Raw genomic sequence first — 21,378 nt, 5'->3', positions numbered from 1 at the left:
AATAGAGCTCACTTGGCCATAATTCAGCCAAGCGAGGTCGTGAGGCAAAATCTTCAAAATAACAATTTGAAAGGACACATACTGCAAGCTTCCTCTAACATGCATGTTCGAAGCTGTTCTTATCTCTGAATCCTCATCCTCTCATTAGAATTTAGAGTAGTGAATATTTGTCTCGCGTTCATGCGTCATTGACTTTTACAGCTATAACACTGTGACTATTAAAGCTTTATTTCAATCTTAAGCTTAATTTAATATTGCGAATCAAATCGCAATTGCAATATCTGGCAATATCTCCACATGCTGTTCAGCCCTATTAGGTAATTATGTTGTCACATGCTGAACAGTAAACAAATTCCTCTGTCCCTCATTTTAAATCTGTCACGGCATTATATGGGAGGAGGTCACTTATTGGCGCATTCATACGCGTTCAAGTGCTCTCCTGGCAGTATTTGAGCGCGCTCCCTGTGCAGTCATTCATCAAGTGCAATATTTAAACTACCCCCCAGATAGTGCTTAAAGAGAAAAAGCCATCTCTTGTGATATAAAGCAACTTGTGCTAACTGTGCGTTTACTGTCTGACTGAGAAAATATATAAGCAAATTGGCTCGGGTAATTTAGACAGTGAAAACGGGCAAGCAGTATTCTGCTAATGATGATTGATCGAGAGATAGTGTCGCTTTCAGCTTGTAATCAGTTGGTAAATCTCTGTGAGCATAAAGCAGTGTAATGGATGCCGTCTAGGACTCGGACAGGAAAATGGATGCATTTTTCCCATTCTCTCTCACTTCTGATGAACAATTGTCTCATGTGGCGTTGAGGTAGCTTTGCTGAGTGACTGAACGACTGATGGAACGTAATTGCACAGGACATGAAGACATGTTTTTGCTGAAGAGGACTTGATGTTGAGATGGATTCATTCCATTTATCCGATTCCTGTGTTGTATTGATGAGGGCTGCACAATTAAGATAAACAAAACCGCAATATCCAAACGGATAGCCACTGCAAATGTTTGATAAAGATAAAATGTCTGACAAAACAATATTATGATGAAACACTGCAGTGTCGCAGAAAATTCACCATCTTTTCAGATTAGATTGTTTTTCATGTGACAAAAAAGATCTTTATGATTCAAAAATACCAATTATGTATCGTCAAAATTGCAATATGACAGTTTGACCATGTCATGAAGCTCCAGTGTTTCTGAAATAAACAATATCAGTTTGGTGCAGGCGTAGAATAGATTGAAACCTACTGTCTTGTTATTTTTCATAGATTCTTAAAATCAGTGCCAGACCCAATTTTTAATCTTCTTGTGTCCAGGTGATGCAACATCCAACAGACGGGGGACAGATCCTGGGTCTCCATAGCAACGTGAAGGAGGCACCAGTGCGTGTGGCAGAGATCAGTGTGTTCTCTCTGTCCAGCCAGCCCATCGACCACGAAGATGGCAGTGGCCAAGCTGGCCGCAAGACCAAGATCTCAGGTGGGCACAGCCATCTCTCGTCCCCATACACGGGCTTGTTAGACAGGCCTGTACTCGTGTTGCCTGACCAAACCCTGGCTGTAATTTCAGTCATCACCCCTGAGCCCGCCTCCCCCGTCCAGGCCTCTCCCTTCCCTGCATCCACATGGCATCAATTTCCCGACCCTGGACAGAATAAAGTCTATTAATCCCAGGCCAACCTTTTGCCAGGGATATGTTATTCTCTTCAGCTATGGTTGTAATGTTGATTCGTGAGTTGAACAGATGTAGGGCCTATTGCATTACACTACTTTATTTCTGGGTGGGGGGTGGGGGTGGCGGGGGGTTTGGGCCCGGCTCATACTCCACGCCTTCATCCTGCTATGCTGAGCCCTCACTGTTCTGGATGTTATTAAGAAGGCCGCTCAAACATAACAGATGAGCTCATGCAGCGAGTATTAAATGAGTGTCACTCTCAGGGAAGGAGAAGATGCTTATCTTTCTTTCTCTCTCTCTGCAGCGACCCTTAATAATATCCATCCCTTTCTAGAAACATGGAACAGGATGTTTCACGGGGCAGAAGGAAGTATGAATTAGCTGCGAAGGGAAAAAACGGTTCTTCATCAGCTTTCATTCGTAGGGAAACTGACCTCTTTAAAAAAAATGGGTCTGTTTATCTGCCACTAAACAAACCACTTACATGTCATTTGAATTAATCGTCACAAAAGGAGCTTGGCACTCTAATTTGCATTTAATAAGAGTTTCGTCGATGAGTGTTTCAGCAATTAATTGTGTCTTTCATGTGCTAATATCTTTTACATTACTTGGCATTATGTGTTGTTCATTACTGTCACAGTCAAAGCAGTTTGTTGCTGAGTAGAATATGATTATACAACTTTATCCACTCAAAATGGAAATGTGGTTTAAATGCCGCTCTCAGTGCGATGTGTATTTTTCACTTTATTCATGTAACCTCGCGTAGAATGTGTTTTGTCAAGTCAACAAATCGTCTTCTAGAGGCTTCATTTCATGATTCCTCTTCCTGTAGTGGCTCTTCATTCCAAAAGAAAATTGAGTTTGAGTTTCAGCAGTAATAAGGTTGTGACCTTGGATTCCTCCTCGCCATCTAAACCCCATGTCTCTCCGCTCCAAATTCCAAAAATGTGTTGGTGGGGAAACTAGGGAATTTTAATATGTATGAATGTAACGTTGCCTAATGTATTGCCAGATGTGTATGCCTATATGTTGATGTTTTTTTGTGTGTGTGTGTTTCTCTCCTTACGCCTAGACCGCTCCCCTGACATGGATAATTATTCTGAGGAGGATGATGACAGCTACTCTTCAGAGCAAGAAGCCAGCGATGACGCAGTTCATGGCCCAGTAAGAACAAGAATATATTCCATATAGAAATCACACGCATTCACAATCACATATGAGTCAAAGAAAATGTGATGTTACTAAAAAGAATTAGTGTACTGTGCACTAGTCTAAATCTACATTTGACCAGTTTTGATCAACTGACATTTTATCTACCTTGTCCGTCTTTAAGGATCTTTATGATGAAGACGATGAGGTCAGGAAGCCAAAGAAGGCCCGGAGGAAAATGATCCGAACCACGTCCATGACCAGGGTTAGTTGCCTCCTTATTCTGCTGCATGGACTTTCACGCTCACCAATGATTGACTCCGAGAACAACACAAGATCCGCCTTTGATGTCATACAAGCTTTTAAGAGAAAGTACACTCTGTGGTCCATTTGTTCAAGCCATTAGGACGATGTGGATGAGCATGTAAATGAACACTGGGTTCACTGGACTGATTATAATGGTCTTTATATAGAGTGGTTGTGATTGAGTAATCCAATGGACAGTAACTGTGGAACTGCTAAGCCCAAACCCAGCTGTCATGTTATTTAATCGTGACAGCTATTCCCATTTCATTGTGTCATTTTCAGCTTAACGGTATGCTTTTCCTTTTTTGTGTGTGTGTTGCAGCAACCTAACTTCAAGCAGAAGTTTGTGGCCTTGCTGAAGAGGTTTAAGGTGACAGATGAGGTGAGTGGTGCAAAACAATCATTAACTTTGTTTTGATGGACATTCAGGAGAGATGTGTTCACTGGCAAAGCAAAACAATGTGATGAAATGTAGAGGAAACAACCCTCTAGTGAGCCTCGCCTGGAGTCTCCCGGTCCTTATTTTAGGAAGTCCTTTAGGAAGTCGGCTTTAAAACATATTACATTTTAATATGCTCTCGGGGTAAGGGAGAGCAATCTCTGTATGGACTGTCGAAGCGGCATAATGCTACACCCATTCTAATGTTCTCTTGTCCAGAGGAGAATTGTCTATGAGGAAATCACGTCCACAACAGAAGAACAAGCATCATTATAATGCTAGGCTGCATTACCTCTGTGCTCATGGATGTATGATTCATACGTTGCATTAGCTGCACTCTGTATTCAGAATCCATTAACGGCCTTATGTATGGTAAATGCAGGCTCGTGGTCCTATTTAGGTTTCCGTGTGCTGCTTCTTTAATCCATGTGAGATGTTTGTCCATAAAAGCTTATAATCAGGGCGTCAGCAAGATGTCAACCATTTGCGTGCGGCAACTCTTAGATGCCCTTTTAAATACATAATCTGTGCCAGGACATTAGAGTAATAATTACTGTGGAACCTGTTGCAGTCACAGTTTCTGTTTGAAAGCAAAAGTATTATTCTTTCCTTACCCATTTAGGTTTCTATTCACCTTAAACTATCAGCACTGATACTGTTATTAGAGCTAGTGATGCTTCTTGGAGCTTCTACACCGTCAGACTTGTGCATCGCTGGATGATTCTGGAAGATCCAGGTGGCCTAGTGATCTTTTATCACGTTACCTGTCTCTAATCTCTTCCTAGTGCTGGGCCAGTGTGCAGGGTTACAGCTCTATAAATACATAGCCCGGGAGGAGGAGAGTGGACAGACTGTGTTTATCTGCTCCCTGCCAGCTCCTGCACTTATGGAGTGGCATTAATCACCTGATTAGTCCACAGGCCTGGGTGTGTGCACTTTCTATGATATACATCCCTGCTGTGAAGCTGGTACATCAAGGCACAGCACCTTAGATCTCTCCTAGGACCCACTTACCTTTTAATTACCCTGTTTGTAGTCAAGGCAAGGGTGTATTTATAGTGTAGACTATTTTATTTTACAGCCGTCAGTGATCTTGCTCATTCCTGAAGCTCCATGAGCTGAACTGTGAGAGTGATTAGCAAATGCAGTCGTTCCCCTCACGTCCGTATCCATAGCCATAATTACAAAGTCCCTGATTACAGTTTGCTGATGTGTTAATTGATGATGTTTGGCAGGTCCTGGACTCTGATCCAGTGGACCAGACACAGGAGGTGGAGGAGGATCTGGACTTACTCTACGACAGTCTGGAGGTGTACAATCAGAGTGATAGTGGTCCAGAGATGGAGGACAACGAGAGTGTCCTCAGTACGCCTAAGCCTAAACTCAAGTATGTTTCTGTTCAGCCTCCTTTATCTTTATTTATATATATCTTTATATATATATATATATATATATATCTTTATATATATATATATATATATATATCTTTATATATATATATATATATATATATATATATATATGTATATATATATATATATATATTTCGTTTTATACGTGTGTGAAATTGTAATAATATTTGTTTTTGATGAATAAAATTAATTAGGGCCTTTTTTTTTCCATTGTCAGGCCGTTTTTCGAAGGGATGTCTCACTCCAGCTCTCAGACAGAAATTGGAAGCATACACAGCCAAAAAAGCCAGCAGAGAGAGCTCTCTTGTCCTGTAAGTTGATCACCAGACACTCTAAGAGCCTCCTCTGATGCCTTTCAGCTCCATCGTTTACCCATGAAGTTGTGCCCCTCTTTTTCTGGCGAGGGTCTTCTTGTAAACAGTGTTATTTAAAGGAATTGCCTCTGGTTAGTGTTTAAATGTCTGGCAGTCCCCTGTGCTTACTGTAGTACAGGGATTCCCAAGGAAATGCGACACTTCAGGCAAGACATGCGAAGCATGCGCACAATGCAGCCCACCAGCTCCCACTCCTACAAAATGGAATGGGGCCTGTGGTCCTTACCCTATTAACCCCTGTAGTCCTTCAGTATTTTTAGGGACTGACACCAAATGACCTCTCCACACACACACACAAATATGCTCCTAAGCACTGAAAAAAAAATGGATGCAGCAGTCCCTGCATTTCCACTCAGATTTATGGCCCACTGGAAATAACATGGACAGGGAAAGAGAGACCTTTTGAGTCTAATGGTGAGAGAGGGAATGCTGTTTATAAATATCTATTTTAGTCTGTAATGAAACAACCCAAAGCCTTTCAGACTGCTATATTCCTCCACTTCACTCAATAAACGTCTCAAGTTGAACTTCATAAACATGTCTGAGAGACAGAATGTCTTTGATCTGCTATTGAAATGAATTAAACTGGATGTATGAGATGACACTTAAACAATGTAAGTCACATAAACTTGAGCACATAAATGTGTCATTTATGCTTCTGGAGTTGATATATTGTGCGCCACTGTAGTTAAATGTTTAGCAGCTTTTAGAGCTATTTATGCACGGCCATTGTCGCGTACCTTAAATGTGTGGAGATACCACTGTGAAATGAGTCGACCCCGTGAGTGGTCAATCTTGACAGGAGCCGTTTGGAGCCGTCTGTTTCTTTGCAGTTGTTATGAATCGAAAAAACAAATTTCAATGTTAAAATGTTCTAATGTGTGTGCATTTACCCTGCAGAGTGGAGACTTTCTGACTGTGGACCGATGTAAAGTGCAAGGAGTCCGTTATCAGGATGACAGCATCATAGATACAACTACTGGGGTAGGTTTTTGGAACAGGAGTAGATTATTTTTCTCTTGAGCATCTCTCTCTTTCTCTCTTGCCCTGTCTACTTGATTCCCCTCTGCTTCCATGGATCTTTTTTTTTTTTTTTTTACCAAGAAAAGGCAGACAGGTAGGGAGTGTGAAAGGGCAAACAAGGCTACCCCACTCTGGATAGGTCTTGAGGATGGAAGCAGAGGTGATTGTGTTTGCTGTTGTCTTTGCTCCGTCTGTCTGACCCCGGCTCTCCCTCAGAGCAACGGGCAGCCAGTGCACCTCACTGTTCCGCTAACCCAGTTCAAACTAGAACTCTGTGCTGCAGTGTGTTTTCCCTGCAGCCTGCCAAAAGACCATGACTTTTGTATCCCCCCTGTCATAGTGGGATAGCATCATTATCTCCAACCTCAACAGCTAAGCTCAATTATTCAGCAAGCCAGCACCTCTCGACCTCCCTCCGCACCACAGCTCGTGTCTTTGAAATGCTGACTGCGGATGCATCACAAAGAAAAAATAATAGAGAATGTAACTGAGGCCTGAGATGGAAAACTGGTGTAGTTTTGTGAGACATGACCATGCCAGTGTTGTAACGTCTACATCAGTATCCTTCATCCCCATTTGGGTCAGGAGCCGGAGACTGACGACAACGGGCCAGGGCAGGCAGAGGTGAGCACCTGGGATATCAACACTGAACGGATAACCAGCTCTGTGGGAAAGCTCTGCAAGACTGAGTCCCAAAACCACATGTCTCCCAGGTAAATTGCTGATCACTACATCGGGCAATGCCCAAATTTCACATTATTATATGCATACAATGTTTTTTTTTCCTTTTTTCCTGTCATTTTCTGGTTGTGCCTCCATCTGTCATGTATTTTGAGTGTCCCCCATCTTGCGCTTCATCTGCTTCACAGTAAAGCGGAGAACAAGCTGCAGAGACGTCCTCGCAGCACCTCCATGAAAGACCGGCAGAACTCCAAGGCTCAGAGCGACAGGACCAGCAGCATGGAGAGTGAATGCTCCCCAGACTCACGACTCATAGCACAGGTAAGAAACACACAGAAGTAATGTGAAGCTGCAGATTTTTTACTACTGTGGGGATGTGCTGGTCTGTGGTGGACTCAAGACACTCTGCCTCTCCTTTGTGTCCAAGGTTCCCAGGAAGTCTGTGTATGATCAACTGAACCAGATCCTCATATCTGATGAACGCCTTCCAGAGAGCATCATCCTTATTAACACCATGGAATGGCAAGGACAGGTGAGTGCCTCTCATGCAACATGTCGGTCATGAACACCTTACTTTCATCTCCTGCTTCAATCATTTTCTGACATTATTGAAAAATGCTATAGTTAAAGATATGATATGTCACATTTCTGCATTAGAATATCTGAAAACAATGAGACTAATGTTAGCTGTTTTGTTAAGAAGTGAACTTAAAGTAGCCAAGACACTCCCAACTCTTTAAATTCACAGAAATCTGTATTTCTATTCAAGGTAACTCACCGTTTCATTACGGCCACTTCTTAATCGAGCAAACTCCACTTATACTCCACATAATGCCGCTGTTTTTCCATTTTATTATGTGTATTTGTCACTAATGGATCACGACCACTCATTGCCATTCGCTGCACATTCTGCGGTTGAAGCTCTCCCCGTAAATCTCAAATGTACAAGGGAACACTACGATTCCCAGAATCCCACTCTGCTCGCCGACATCATCAGACGGGTTCTTTTGTTATTGTCTTGATTGAGAAACCCCCTTACCTTACATACCGTTTGTTTTAGAGGTTGTATATTGTGTGTTCCCCGGTTGCTTGTTTTTCCTGCTTTCTAACCTGATCCGCTCTCCCTCTTGTTTCTCCATATAAACTCATCGCGTCGCTGTCATGTGTCTTTCTGTGCAGTTTGTGGCCGAGTTGCTCCATGAACAGAGCCAGCCCATTGTGTCCACCTGCTCTGCTGCCGATGTTCAGGCTGCCTTCAACACCATCGTTACGCGCATCCAGAGATTGTGAGTCACATACATACATAACATACATTGGTTGAATGGACCCATCAGAAATTGTGGTCTTGCTGCTCATTGCCCGGAATTACAAAAAATGTTGTTAATGGTGGCTCACTGCCAGAGAATTCCAGCATGCCGGTGCTTATGCTGCTGAAAAGCTCGTTCCCTCTGTCTGCAAACTCATCCTATCACAGTGTGTCTGTTTTTCTCATGAAAAAGCTGAAGCCGAACCTTTTTCTCCCTCCTTTGATCCCTCTGCTCTGCTGCCTTCTCCTCGGGACGTCATGTCAGTGACACACAAGGCTGCCTGACTGTGCTGCTTCTGCTAAACCTGTTTTCCTATTAATCCAGCCAAACTGCTGCTTTCTAACACTATTTCCACACCTGCTCCCCACTCAATGTGTTTACCCCAGCTGTGGCCATGTCATGTAGAGTCATGCATATCTCTCATGTTACTCAGTGTTGTCACTGCTTCAGCTGGCTGCCGGGTTTTTCCTCACTGAGCGAAGAGTTTCACTCTCAGGTCTCTACGAAGCCCTTAAAGCTGTTCTAATGTTTGGTTTCACTTGAGAAAGCCTGCTAATACTTGCCAGAACATGTGATGCATGACATAAACTGGCTCATAAAAGAAAATGGTAAGACCGGTTTTGAACTATGAAAACCCCCCACTGGGATGTAAATCGGTTTTACTTTCACCCACATACACACCTCTGACCCACATCTTCTATGATTCAGCTTTCTCTTTCTCTTAATTACTCATTCCCTCGCCCCATATTTTAACCCTTTCAGCTGTAACTGCAACGCACAAACGCCACCAACGATGAAAGTGGCGGTGGCTGGCGACCAGGGTTACCTCAGCACCATTCTGCGCTTCTTTGTGGAGCAGTTGGCGAACAAGACACCTGACTGGCTGAGTTACATACGCTTCCTGGTGATCCCCATAGGTATGTCAGTCACACTTGTTTTTTTATTGGAAATACCAACTTAACATGGTGCATTGTTTCAGCTGTGTTGTAAACGTAGACATCTTTCTCCTGCTCAGGTTCTCATCCCCTGGCAAAGTATGTGGCCTCGTTTGACAGCAGGTTCAACAGCATCTTTATGGACACTGCGTGGAGAGAGCTGTTCTGCAGGACAGAGCGGCCTGTCGCAGGTAGGATTCCCAGCTCTGACGGCAGAGTCTCCTGTGTCGAATGATCAGCTAACTTGAAAGGAAGAGAAAAGTGGACAGAGGTCAGGAGCTGATGGACGGGATGGAGAGACATCTTTTAATTTGTAAACGACAGCCACAGCCTGATTTAATAAAGCAAGCGGCACGACATCATGGCGCCACTTCTCTGCCTTACTGTTGATGGTGACGAACATGAGCAGAGTGTCAGAACTCTGACTCAGATATTGGCCCCTAGCTTTACACTTTGGTTAACACTTAATGGGTTTTAGTGTTCAGGGTTTTGCCCTTTACATCTAATGTCAACAAACAGCGTAAGCTCATAAACAGAGGAGTTCCGCCTTCCAACTGGGCAACTTGTTGTGGAATACTCAAAGTGTCTGTCTGATTTACCGTCAAACCCATAAGACTGAGAGAGTCACGTCACTGACCAAACACTCTGGATCAGTTAGTGCATTTACGTGCATGTTGAAAGTCCGATTTTAGTCGGACTAAGACAATAATTCTGTTTTCTCAATGTCATGTAAACTAAAGCTGGTCTTAGTCGGATTCATAGTCCGATTACTCCTGCGTGTATACGCTTAGTCGAACTGGCGTCCTGACAACAGGAAATTGAGTCAGTACGCACTAGTTTATAGAGAGACACAGCGCCACCTATGGGGACGGAGTCAGACGTACACGGCCAATAAATACTCGGACTGGGCAAGTTGTCCAATTTAGACTAGGTTAGACTAAGGCTTTAGCTCGATTTAAACTGTGCATTTACGTACTTCATTAATAATTTAATATAAATAAAAGTGTTGGTTATTATCTATTTTCACCTCAAACACAGTATTTCACTAAATATATCCCTCAATGATGCCAGTCAGTTTTTAACAGTTTGTTCTTTTAAATAGTCTCAAAAGATGAAGAGAGTAACAAGAAAAAAACATCAAAGCTGTAGAAAAAGTCCTTCCTCTATCCCCCCACCAATCATTCTCTCCTTGTCAGCTCAATACAATGACAATATTTGGATAGAAGTGGCTTTTTCATTCACAAGGTGAATTTGCTTTGTCTCCAAAGAGGCAATAGGCCAAAACAAAGCATCAATAAAAATCTGCCTGCTTCAAAAATGTGTGCCTAGCTGCATTTGCCCCACAGGCCTTCTGTTGGACACGATTTATCTTGTACGTTGCACGGCAGACCCATATTTTAATTACGTTTTACACTCGGCACGCTTGTCTCCCTAATTCGGCGAAATGTTAATGATCAATGCACAGCACTCTATCGACCTGTCGCGTAAGAAAATGAGCGGCATGTTGTTAACAATCTGTCTCCCCGCTCCCTGCAGATAACATAGATGTAGCAGGACGAGTGGTTCAGTATCTGGCCGGTGCCAACGTTTCCCACCAGTTCCCCATCTCAGAAGCCATGCTCACCTACAAACAGAAGAGGTAAAGTTTGTTCGTCATGTTCTGCATGATGTTTGTGCGCTTACACGTGTAACATTTGTGCATTTATACGAGTATGTATCTGGTGGAATTATTTCTTGTAACGTTCTGGTATTAATTTTACTCTTCAAGTGAATATCAGCAAATAAAAAATGCATGAGGAGGATACTGAGATGCTTATGCATGCTGGCACGTGTCTGCAGGCACATACACACTGTACTGGACCTATTTATTATACACACAAGTTATTTTCACTGTAGAGTCGCATCTGTTTTGATGGTAACAAGTCTTGAAGGGTCAGACGCATTTCCAGCTCACTGTTTTGATAAGAATCATTTACGGTTGATGATTTCATTAGATAGATCAGGGGCTTAAATGTTAGTATCGGGGAAGGCCTGCTGTCGCACAAACACAGCGACACTCCTTTGAATTCTTGACACAGTGGCTTTCTGCTGGTCAGTGGGTATGAAATACAACACATAGTTTTAACACTGTTGAATTCCTTCTTCCCCCCCCCTTTCCCTTTGATTTGCATTCAAGGAAAAGGAGTTTGTATTTTGATTTTTACATCAGGTATCTAATTTGACTTTTTGCTTTTGGTTTGCCCTCCTTATTTTCACTCCTCCATTTGGCTTGAACCCTCGCTGTGTCTTAACATTTTCCCCCTTTCCACGGTCGATACTCACCGCAACCTCACTTTGCACTCTGTCCTGATTGTCTCTTGTTTTTGGTGTGACTTTGATTCTGACTCTGTCTTTTGTGTTGTTGCTGTGAAGATTTGCCTAACAACCTTTAAAAACAAAGTGGAATGGTTTTCTGGCTCTTGCATTCAGCAGTACTGGTGTTGAATGTCGTTAAAATTGACCTGTAACTACTTGTTTACAAAGAACTTAGAAAAGATACACTTAGTAAAGCTGGATTAGTTCAGACCTATCATGTTTTCCCCCGGTGCTTGCATAGCTTGCAGAATGTAACTCCACTGATATATAATGATATGATACGATGATGTAATTCAAAGCTAGCACCAGACCTGGTGAGACCGCTGGGCTCCGCTGTCCTGCGTCTGCACTGGAACAAGAGCCTGCACCCTTCCTTGTCCTTCCATTGTTTGCTGTGGGTGCAGTCTTATTTTGCAGGCTCATGATGAAAGAGAGGCAGAGACTCACTGGTGGTTACCACACATTCGATGACGTTTGCGCTAATGAAACACTTTCTCAGCTGTTCTCCGGCGAGTCGTACGGGGCATATTTTGCTTTCTTAGAATCCGTTTTCCTAAGTTCAGCCCGTGTGCTAATCATCATCATTTTACAATGATTGGTGTCCTATTTTGTCCTACTTTTAAATTGGCGTGTACTGTTAACCAGGTGACATGCCCTAACGCGCCAGAGTGGTAAAGTAATAAAGCCACTCCGTTGCTATGCCTGGACTGAAACATCCCGTGTTTTATACATATAAAACGAGCTGTCTGGTTGTAAGGAGCAAGCCTCATCCACATCTCATTGACCCCAAGATGAACTCATTCCACCCTAGCCAGTCATATGCCATTCCCACCGCGATGGGGTCATGGCAGAGTCATCTCAGGACCATTGATTGTTTATGTGAGACTTTGCTGTTGTGTTGAAACTCGGCCGTGCCCTCACTCACAGCCTCTCCGTTTTCTCGTTACAGTCCTGATGAGGATTCCTGTCAGAAATTTGTGCCATTTATCGGGGTAAGAATTTGTTCATTATTTCCTGAGTTTGTTCTGTGTTCAATTTGTTTTTACGCTAAAACTGTTTTTGTTATTAATGCAGGTGGTTAAAGTTGGGATTGTGGAGCAAAGCCTCTCAACCTCAGGTAAGAAAGATTCTTACTGTTTCTGTGTCATTTTCAGATTGACTTAATGCAAATTCAGACCAGAAAAAAACCCAAAATGAATCCACAAAAAACTTTGTTTTGTATTTAGTTATTCACTGTACATAATTATGGCTACTACTATTAAAAGGAATTGAAGGTTGTGATGCAGTCGGCCATAAAGAAATTCTTATTTCACCATCCCTACAATTGTTCCATTTCCACACAGGCAAGTGATTTTTATTATTTTCCCCCAAATTTGTAGTGGACTCAGATGATGCGATGGGAGGCAACACAAGCATCCTGATGTCCCCAACACCCCCATCAGCTGGTCTGTATGGGAAGGAGATCGGGGGAACTCCGCCTCAGTCTCCCTCTGTTTCCACCGCCCTCTCTGGAGCTGGGTATGATCAGAAAATACAAACACTCACTTTCCATTTTGACTTTTCTATCATTTTGTACTGCAGTCGACACAAAAACAAAAGCAGGTTTCGCTTTAATGTCTCTTATTGTCCGTTCCTGCAGTTCTCCGTGTTCAGGCAATGAGGTGATGGGGCTCCAGGTGGACTACTGGACGTGGCAAGGCCCAGAGAAGAAGAAGGAGGGTGAGAAGAGAGACGTAGGACTGAAAAACACCCTGAAGAGTAATTTCCGCTCTCTGCAAGTCAGTCGTTTACCCTGTGGAGGGGAACTCACCCCTCCGCCCAGCATGGCCATGACTGTTGTTACCAAGGAGAAGAACAAGAAAGGTAGGTTTGGAAAATGTAGCTCTCAACTGTGCTCACAGAAACAGAAATAAGTCAAAAAATATTGTTGCTAGCAACCGTGTCATTGGCTGCAGTGCAAGCTATTACAAGAACTATCATTTTTCTGCTTTTAGCTTCAAAGCCCACACATTTAAAATAACCCCACACTGAAGGTTTTATTTTGTCAAATGGAACAGGGTAGGGGGTAATCCACCAGTTTAGCACTGCACTCCCACAATGTGACAGACTCACCACACACACACACACACACACATGCGGGTTAATAAAAGCAGGGTTTTTATTCCACTCCTATTCCTGCTCCTTGTCAAAAACTCCTCGGTCAAGAATTTGAATGTGCTATGATTGTAACCCCTGATAGAGCGTCCACACTGAGATGCAGTAAGGCTCTTTTTTTTGGAAATAGACTTCTCTCTTTTTTCTTTTTTCTTTTTTGAACAAGCCACATGCATTTTACACCAGAAAAGACCGTGAGAATGAGCAATTACCACCGTTTCATCAGATCTGCAGTATATGTCCTGCCTTTTGTTTTCCAAATTAAAAAAGCGCTTTGACATTTCCCTTCCCTGAATCCTTATAATTTGCTGTGGGAACAACTACATAGCTTTACACTGAAGAGTCATGGTATTAAGTTGAGTACAGAGAAGTATTTGGAGGGTGCAAAAGTATATTTCTTATGAATTTCAAAGGCAAAACCTTGGTTAAAACACAGCAGAAGCTCCAGAGGGCAGGTGTACAGCACACACTCCCTGTGTGTGTGTGTGTGTGTGTGTGTGTGTGCGTGTGTGTGTCCTACAAACATCCAGTGTGGTGTCCAGAGATTCACGTCACCTTCATAACTCCACATCCTTGTGTGTGTGTTCTCTTGGATTTATATCTTAATGAGGTCCAAACAAAACTTAAAAAACTATCTTTGTGGGGACATTTAGTCTGGGCCCCACAACTCTTAAGAACTGGTTTTAGGATTAGGGTTAGAACTGGGTTTAGGTTAGGGCAGGAGTGTCAAACATACGGCCCGCAGGCCAGAACCGGCCCACCAGAGAGTCCAAAACCCGCAGGATGAATTTGCGAAAATGCTGTATTTCACATAGATTCTAATCATAATGTGAAATACTATATTTTTGCAGTTGCAGATACCTGTGACGAAATTTCAGGTTGTTCATAATATGTTTTGTAAAAAAAAGACACTTTATTAAATGGGAAACAAAGGGAAACATTAGGAGTTCTTGTTGTTTATAGCTTATTATGCTATTATTTTACTGGTTGAGCCCACTCAAATTGCTCTGCATGTGGCCCCTGAACTTAAATTAGTTTGACACCCCTGGGTTAGGGTAAGGGTTAAGGTGAGGTATTTAGTTGTGATGGTTAAGGTTAGGGTAAGGGGCGTGGGAAAGCATTTCGTCAATGATGTGTCCTCATAAGAAAACAAGTTTGTGTGTGTGTGTGTGTGTGAGAGGAGAAAATGAGTGTTCTCAATCTCCTTCTATTTTTGCAGTGATTTTCCTCAGCAAGAAGCCCAAGGAGAAAGAGCTGGACTCTAAGAGCCAAGTGATTGATGGCATCAGCAGGTTGATCTGCACAGCCAAGCACCAGCACACCATGTTGAGAGGTAATGCAATAAAAAAAAAAGCCCACAGCTGAGGCTACACTGCCACCTGGTGCTGATGTCATGACTTTGCATTTAAACTGTTGCATGGCTTGGCCTGTTTGCTGTGGGGGTTTTATTTCCACTTACTCATGGATATATTAATGTCTTTTTTTTCCCCTTTGTCCGTAGTCACTATTGATGGAGTGGAGTGGAATGATGTGAAGTTTTTCCAGCTTGCTGCCCAGTGGCCGACACATGTCAAGCACTTCCCGGTGGGAGTCTTTGGCTACACTAAGCCCGTGTGACCGTGGCCAGCCGTCACCTCGGCCACCACCGGCCACCACCGGCCTCTCCGCTGCACTTGTCTCACTGAGAGGCTGCAGAGCATCAGAGGAAACGCCAAGCAGCCCCAGGCAGTAATAGTTTTCCTGTGGAAATCTTACTGACTCACAGCCGTGTTCAATACACAAACTTCATGTCGTCAATTTGATGTTTTCGATGTTGATGTTGTCGGGTGTTGTTGTTTTTTTTTACTACACTACAGAAAGAACAAGTACTATTTTGTAAGATTTGTGCTACCGCCTCTGAGGTATTTTGAGGTTTTTTGACAATTTGCCACATTTTGATAATGGCAGCTGTGTTTGCACTTTGTTTTTGTTAACATTTTATTATTTCTGTGAAATCCTACATTTATTGTTACTCTATAGACAATGGAGGAGTGTGGTGGTGACGTGCAGTGGCGTGCGTGAGGTTGTTTGAGACCGTGTATTGTGCTTGTTGTTGAAAGTTGGAATATTGCTGTGAATCTAGATGGAATCCTCTTCTAACTGTCTTACTCGTCCCTTTACTTCATCGCAAAGGTCAATTTTCATAGAAAGGAACTTTTCGTTTACTTTTAAGCAAATCAAAAAAGAAAAGTGATTGAGCAAGGTTATTGTTTTGAAGGTAGCTATAATGAATGTAGCTATGACTCATTTGTAAGATGTTAGCAGTTAGTCACATGACTTCATTAATGTAAGTACTGGAGAGTTTGTATCCGTGTTAGTGTACATTTGGACAGTACAGTAACAGCGGCTTAGAAGCAGGGTTAAGTAACTTAACAACTTATTTCAACTCCCAACAGCTAAACGCCAAATTTAGTTGTGACTGTGTGAACCGTCTTATTGTTTCAAGGTCCTGAAATGTTTTTTCACACTTTCCCAACTGTAGTTCTCCCCCCCCCGCCCCCTCCCCCCCTGTGTTGTAATTGGGCAGCCTTGGGACAAATCCATTGTTTCTTTGGTAAACACGACCACCTTATATTCAGCTTGACGTCATTGGTTTGTCTCCCAGATTTGCAGTAACTTTGCTAAAAACACGGATTGCTCCAAAATGTGCAGTGACGTGCCAAAGTCAAGTTTGTTTGTTTTTCTTATAGTGTAAGCTCCAGAGCTCTTGGCTTGGCCAAACTTTATAGTATGTTAAACTTAAAAAAATATATATAATGTACATGTGGTCTCCGTGGAGACTAGTATTAAGATTACTGAATTTTTATTCTACAAAACGACATATATATAGATATATATATATATATTTAACGTCAGATTAATGTTCCATATTCAGCCAAATGTAAACACATCAACTATTTACAGTACATGTGCATGAGTAAATGTCTGGTGCACATCTTAACCAACCGCTGTGCCCTTTAATGCAGCTGTGTCATGGCTGGACATGCAAGTAGTACTTAACTTAAAACTCCGTAGAGGTTGGCCATTCAGTATTGTGACGTAGGGTAATGAATTGGTCGGATTTGAAAAAGTGCTTTGACAGTATTGTTCAAACGCAATGCAAAGTATTGAACTGCTTTTTAAAGAAAAAAAAAAACCCAACATGATACCAAGTGTATGGAGTCTTGCCAGATGTCCGAGTCACTGCCTGTGTGTGTCTGTGTGTGTCGGTATGCTTCATGTTCGATGGTACTCCCTCAGTCGAGTCATGAGGAATTTTTGCAAGAGGAAACCTTTGGACACAAAGAGCCTTCTGTATGAGTTTGTTGTTGCTTTTTCTAGCGTGGAAAATGTAAAAGCTTTTGGTAGGCTGGCTTTTTAAAAAAAAAAAAAAAAAAAAAACAGAAAAAGAAAATTGTATATAAATGAATATATACAAGACGTACTATCGTGAACCCCCCCCCCCCCCCCCCCCCCCCCCCCCACTAAATTGAAAGCACAAATAGCTTACCTGTATTTCTTGACATAAATACCAAATATATTTTGCAGAACTCGTGACTATGAAGTTGACATGTTCAATGCAAACACTATCAGAGTATGTTGTTTCTCACACATTTCCCTCACTTTGTGATGCACTTTCATGTGGTTTAATACACATTTTGGCTCAAATTGGGAAACTGTTTGATTTTGAGATGAAGTCGTGGAGGTGTTATGAAATGTAAACCACTACCTATAGTCGAGAGAAGGCCTTTTTTTCTTTTTCTTTTTTTTGGGGGTAAAAAAAATCACCCTTTTGTGTTATTTGTTAATGGGTTTCAAACGCCCCCTGTGGTCTGAAAACCATCATGGTTGTCTGTTACTTAAAGTTTGGCCACTTGATGTTGAAGAGCTTGTTTTGCAACTGCCACAGTCCCCGTCTGCCCATGACGACACGGTCAAGTTTCCTTGCTTCTTGTCTTTTTCAAGGGTTTATGGTTTTCCTCGCAGTGAGGTTGCCGACTAACCTTTATATTTTTTACACTTGGGCTGTGAAGTGTTGTTTGAGGGAATTGGTCATGCGAGTTAGGCCTTTTAAATAGTTAATTGGCTAAATGACCTCAAGGTTCCTTTTATTTTTGCCCTTAGTCTAGAGGTAGCATGGGGGTGTTTTACAAGGCTGGATCAATGAGCAGGCATGGCTATGTTTTCACCATATTCTAGCACTGCAAAAATTAACATCTGTGTTGATATTGTTCATTGATGGTCAAACAACATGCCATCTCATTGCTCCCGTTACTTGAAATGCCACCCAGTGTCTTTGCACAAACCCTATTTTAAAAATGACATGACAGTATTTTTAAATTTACCACTAAAAATATGGGTTACTCTGCATGTTTTGTAAATATGTTTTGGATTTTTATATTGTTTTGTTTCTTTCCATGCTCTCACAAGCAGTTGTGTTTAATAAAATTTTTAATCTTCTGTATAAACACAGGTCGTCTTTATTCGCTTTTTGTAAATCATTTCTTTGTACAGTAATTCCCAAACAAACTTGTCCAGGCCTTTGTTGTTACTGAGCTGTGATTGAGGGCAGGTTGACGTAATTCTTCATTGCAGGCAGTGGTTTAATCTTGCGTCCTGCCCAGCCTCCCTTCCTCTGCCACAGGCCACTCGAAGGGCGAACACCAAACCAGCGATTGCGACCGGCTTTGCCAATGACCTCTTTGTTGTGGTCAATGTTGGACACACGTCCCACTGTTACCATGCACGTCTCATGTACCTGGGTGTGTCAGAGATAGACAAATTTCAATTCATTTTGAGAGCAGAATGTGGTTTAATCAACAGAGATGGTGTAATCCCAGTGTTTATTATCTCACCTGAACCTGCTGCTTGGAGGGAAGCTGAACGATTGCTGTTCCGTTCACTTTACGGAGCAAAACGCCACTTGTGCCTGAAACGAGAAGAAACACAGTACACTGAATTACAATGACTTATTGTATTAGGGATTATTTCACGAAACATTTGAAAAATGAGTCATTCAAATACAAATTCAATACTTTTTTGACTTGAATTGTTAATCCACTACCTTTTGTTTTTATTAAACTGTAAATCTGCTGGGCTGTAAACATGCAGCGTCATAAAATCCTTCAGAGACATGTGGAAGAAGTCAGATGACAAGTGCTTGTTCATTTGTGCTTCTGTTGTGTCTGTCATTACTAAGCAACCACATCCTGGGAGCTGCTGAGATGACTGAAGCTGCTGCAGCTTTACTAAATTGTACAAACATGTTAAACTAAGAACAAAATCAGAACAAAGATAATAGTTTGCCAGTGCTACTTCTCCCTCACCCCAGCTTTGCTGTTTGATGTGAATATGGAGGGGGAAAAAAATGGTCTCCTTTGAAAACTGATGCAGAAGCTATGTCTGAATAGGATCACATTATTCGATAAGACTTGAAAAGACTAAGTATGAACCGACAGCACAATGACAGATTACCTGCAGCACGTATATACTCTGATCCCTTCCCTGGTTGTATCTCCAGGTTGTTTACCAGTGTTCCCACAGGAAGAGCTCCTAGTGGGTGGGCATCACCTTCATTGGCCAAGACTACAAAAATAAGAAAAATTCATTTTTATTCTGTATCAAACACAAGGTAAGAAAGATCGACACGATCCAAGATCAACTGTTTCAAATCTGCTTTAGACAAAGAGCTCATACCTGCCATGCGTCCAATAACTGCAGATGTTTTAATGGTATCTCCGGCTTGCATGTTCTCTGTCGCAATGATCCATCTCTTACGGCTGCCTCCAGCCACCAGGGCAATGTCAGCAGACCTGTACAAACAACACTGATTATGAGGACTGACTATATATCTCTTCTGTACGTGTACAGTACCTTATGCATGATTTAAGCACATCTGACCTGCATGGGTCGTATCGCACTTCCACAACCTTCTCCTCAAAGGGCTTGCCCTCTTTGCCTTCCTCATAGTGGAGTCTCTGGAAGTCTATCCATCGGTACCTTTGCTTATGTCCACCACCGATGCCATGAGTCCGAATCCTTCCTGTGTGGTAGAAAGACAGACGAGCGGCGATTATCCCTCACCTCTATTATACACGACTAAAGTACCATGGCTTGTATAGTTAATTTATCTGCAACTTCAGATTTTATGTAGAATAAGTAGGGTCGGAGGAATAAAGCTGCACTTAGATTTACATGATTTACATTCATACCTCAAAACTGTAATTGTATTTATGCTTTGTATAATTCAATTTTATTTGTTCCACAAAATAAGGGGATTGTGGAAAATAAATAAAAAACAGAAAAAGCGAATCAATAACAGCACATTAGAAGCTGAACCTTGCTTGTTAACGATAAAATACTCTGCAGCAATGACCACTCTCTTCTTTACCTGTGTGATCTCGGCCCCCTGTCTTTTTCATTCCTATTGGTTTGATGGTGTACTTCTCCCTCTGCTTCCAGAGCGTCTTGTTTTGCTCCAGAGAGGCTGTGGTGAGGAAGCCTCTGCACTGGGCTACTGTGGTGGACACCAGAGCCCCCAGCTCACACTGTCGAACACAAACAGAGGATAAGAGCTTGATACTTTTGCCAAGGAGGTCATGATTTAGCCCACACTTGTCTTTGTGTTTGTGAGCAGCAGAACTCAAAAGGACAATGACGAACTTTGACGACGTTTTTTCAGGATGATTGTTATGGCCCAACGAGGAAATGAAGACATTTTGGTGGTGATCCACTTCACCTGTGACTGTACTGACACCACGGGTGTGGGTTTGCGTATGGACGCTAATATTTGGAGAAAAACAAATGTGTTCCTCCTAATATTAGAGACAGGGCACATGTCATTTTGTCCATGCCTATTTGTTTAATCTTTTGTAGACATCATGCCACCAAAAAAGAGGGAAATCAGCAGACGAGGTTAACCACACAGACCATAAGATGAACAGATGAAAACTTGAAGTCTTGCATGGCCCAACAGTGTCCCTACCAATATTGTAACTAAACATAGGCCCTTGAATAACACTGCAGGAAACTGAGGGTTTCAGCTCTCTGAGTCTGGCATTCTCTACTTTTTATTCTGGTGATGTTTCAGGGAGAAGAAAGAGAGAGAGAGGACATTTACCTGTGAGGAGAGCAGGGTATTCTGGGAGACGGTCAGGGAGCGCAGAGCTCGAGTCAGACAAGACAACGCCATCTCAGCGTCCTCCTGACGGAACAGAAGAGAGGAGGTTTTATTGTTCTATTTGTGCCACCACTGTGCTTTAACTGCCACAACCATAACTGTATTCATCAGTACCGAGGTGGCTAACAACTGTGCGCTAGAGCTAGTTTCATCTGTAAAATACGTGAAGCTAACCCAATTTAAAAAACAAAAATTGATCGCAACGATTCAAAATATAATCCCCTGTAAAGGCAGCCCATCGATCGTATTCATCGTGCAGCGTAAACTCACCTTTAAGTTTGTTTTAACTTTAATATTTCATCCCAAGCCTGTCGTCGGCGTCCTTCACGGTCGTACACGCCGAGTCGCGCTCTGATGACGTAGGAG

The 21,378-nt window shown here is 42.3% G+C and overlaps 2 protein-coding genes across 3 annotated transcripts in view; one reads left to right on the top strand and one right to left on the bottom strand.

Annotated features, from left to right (window-relative positions):
* Positions 1 to 17,295, top strand: part of zmp:0000000755 (phosphofurin acidic cluster sorting protein 2) — a 41,769-nt gene extending 24,474 nt beyond the window's left edge. The window contains exons 5-25 of one of the 2 annotated variants that reach the window (XM_058651615.1): positions 1,322 to 1,484; positions 2,752 to 2,843; positions 3,013 to 3,093; positions 3,457 to 3,516; positions 4,809 to 4,960; positions 5,203 to 5,296; positions 6,260 to 6,343; positions 6,968 to 7,095; positions 7,252 to 7,384; positions 7,491 to 7,595; positions 8,243 to 8,349; positions 9,133 to 9,287; positions 9,386 to 9,496; positions 10,842 to 10,944; positions 11,482 to 11,514; positions 12,610 to 12,652; positions 12,735 to 12,777; positions 13,040 to 13,178; positions 13,300 to 13,523; positions 15,034 to 15,147; positions 15,316 to 17,295. In XM_058651615.1, the coding sequence (XP_058507598.1) occupies positions 1,322 to 1,484; positions 2,752 to 2,843; positions 3,013 to 3,093; positions 3,457 to 3,516; positions 4,809 to 4,960; positions 5,203 to 5,296; positions 6,260 to 6,343; positions 6,968 to 7,095; positions 7,252 to 7,384; positions 7,491 to 7,595; positions 8,243 to 8,349; positions 9,133 to 9,287; positions 9,386 to 9,496; positions 10,842 to 10,944; positions 11,482 to 11,514; positions 12,610 to 12,652; positions 12,735 to 12,777; positions 13,040 to 13,178; positions 13,300 to 13,523; positions 15,034 to 15,147; positions 15,316 to 15,431 (2,280 nt within the window). In that variant the 3' untranslated portion in view covers positions 15,432 to 17,295. The remainder of the gene's footprint in view (positions 1 to 1,321; positions 1,485 to 2,751; positions 2,844 to 3,012; positions 3,094 to 3,456; positions 3,517 to 4,808; positions 4,961 to 5,202; positions 5,297 to 6,259; positions 6,344 to 6,967; positions 7,096 to 7,251; positions 7,385 to 7,490; positions 7,596 to 8,242; positions 8,350 to 9,132; positions 9,288 to 9,385; positions 9,497 to 10,841; positions 10,945 to 11,481; positions 11,515 to 12,609; positions 12,653 to 12,734; positions 12,778 to 13,039; positions 13,179 to 13,299; positions 13,524 to 15,033; positions 15,148 to 15,315) is intronic. The other variant, XM_058651616.1, reaches the window with a different exon arrangement.
* A 971-nt stretch (positions 17,296 to 18,266) lies between these two features.
* mrpl2 (mitochondrial ribosomal protein L2) lies at positions 18,267 to 21,378 on the bottom strand. The gene is made up of 8 exons (XM_058651617.1): positions 21,283 to 21,378; positions 20,953 to 21,036; positions 20,224 to 20,380; positions 19,734 to 19,875; positions 19,530 to 19,645; positions 19,308 to 19,418; positions 18,689 to 18,762; positions 18,267 to 18,591 (listed from the first exon to the last, which is right to left on the bottom strand). Exons 2-8 carry the CDS (start codon positions 21,022 to 21,024, stop codon positions 18,382 to 18,384), a joined length of 882 nt encoding a protein of 293 aa, XP_058507600.1. The 5' UTR covers positions 21,025 to 21,036; positions 21,283 to 21,378; the 3' UTR covers positions 18,267 to 18,381.

Source organism: Solea solea, chromosome 15, assembly GCF_958295425.1.
Source record: "Solea solea chromosome 15, fSolSol10.1, whole genome shotgun sequence".
Lineage (NCBI taxonomy): Eukaryota > Metazoa > Chordata > Actinopteri > Pleuronectiformes > Soleidae > Solea > Solea solea.
This window is presented reverse-complemented; position numbering and strand designations above follow the sequence as displayed.

Bases quoted from the DNA above. Each gene is read 5' to 3' on its own strand.
- mrpl2 (XM_058651617.1), bottom strand. From the start codon at position 21,024: ATGGCGTTGTCTTGTCTGACTCGAGCTCTGCGCTCCCTGACCGTCTCC. The intron at 20,381-20,952 runs GTAAATGTCCTC...TGTGTTCGACAG, and splicing joins ATACCCTGCTCTCCTCACAG to TGTGAGCTGGGGGCTCTGGT. The intron at 18,763-19,307 runs GTAATCTGTCAT...TTCTCGTTTCAG, and splicing joins AGAGTATATACGTGCTGCAG to GCACAAGTGGCGTTTTGCTC.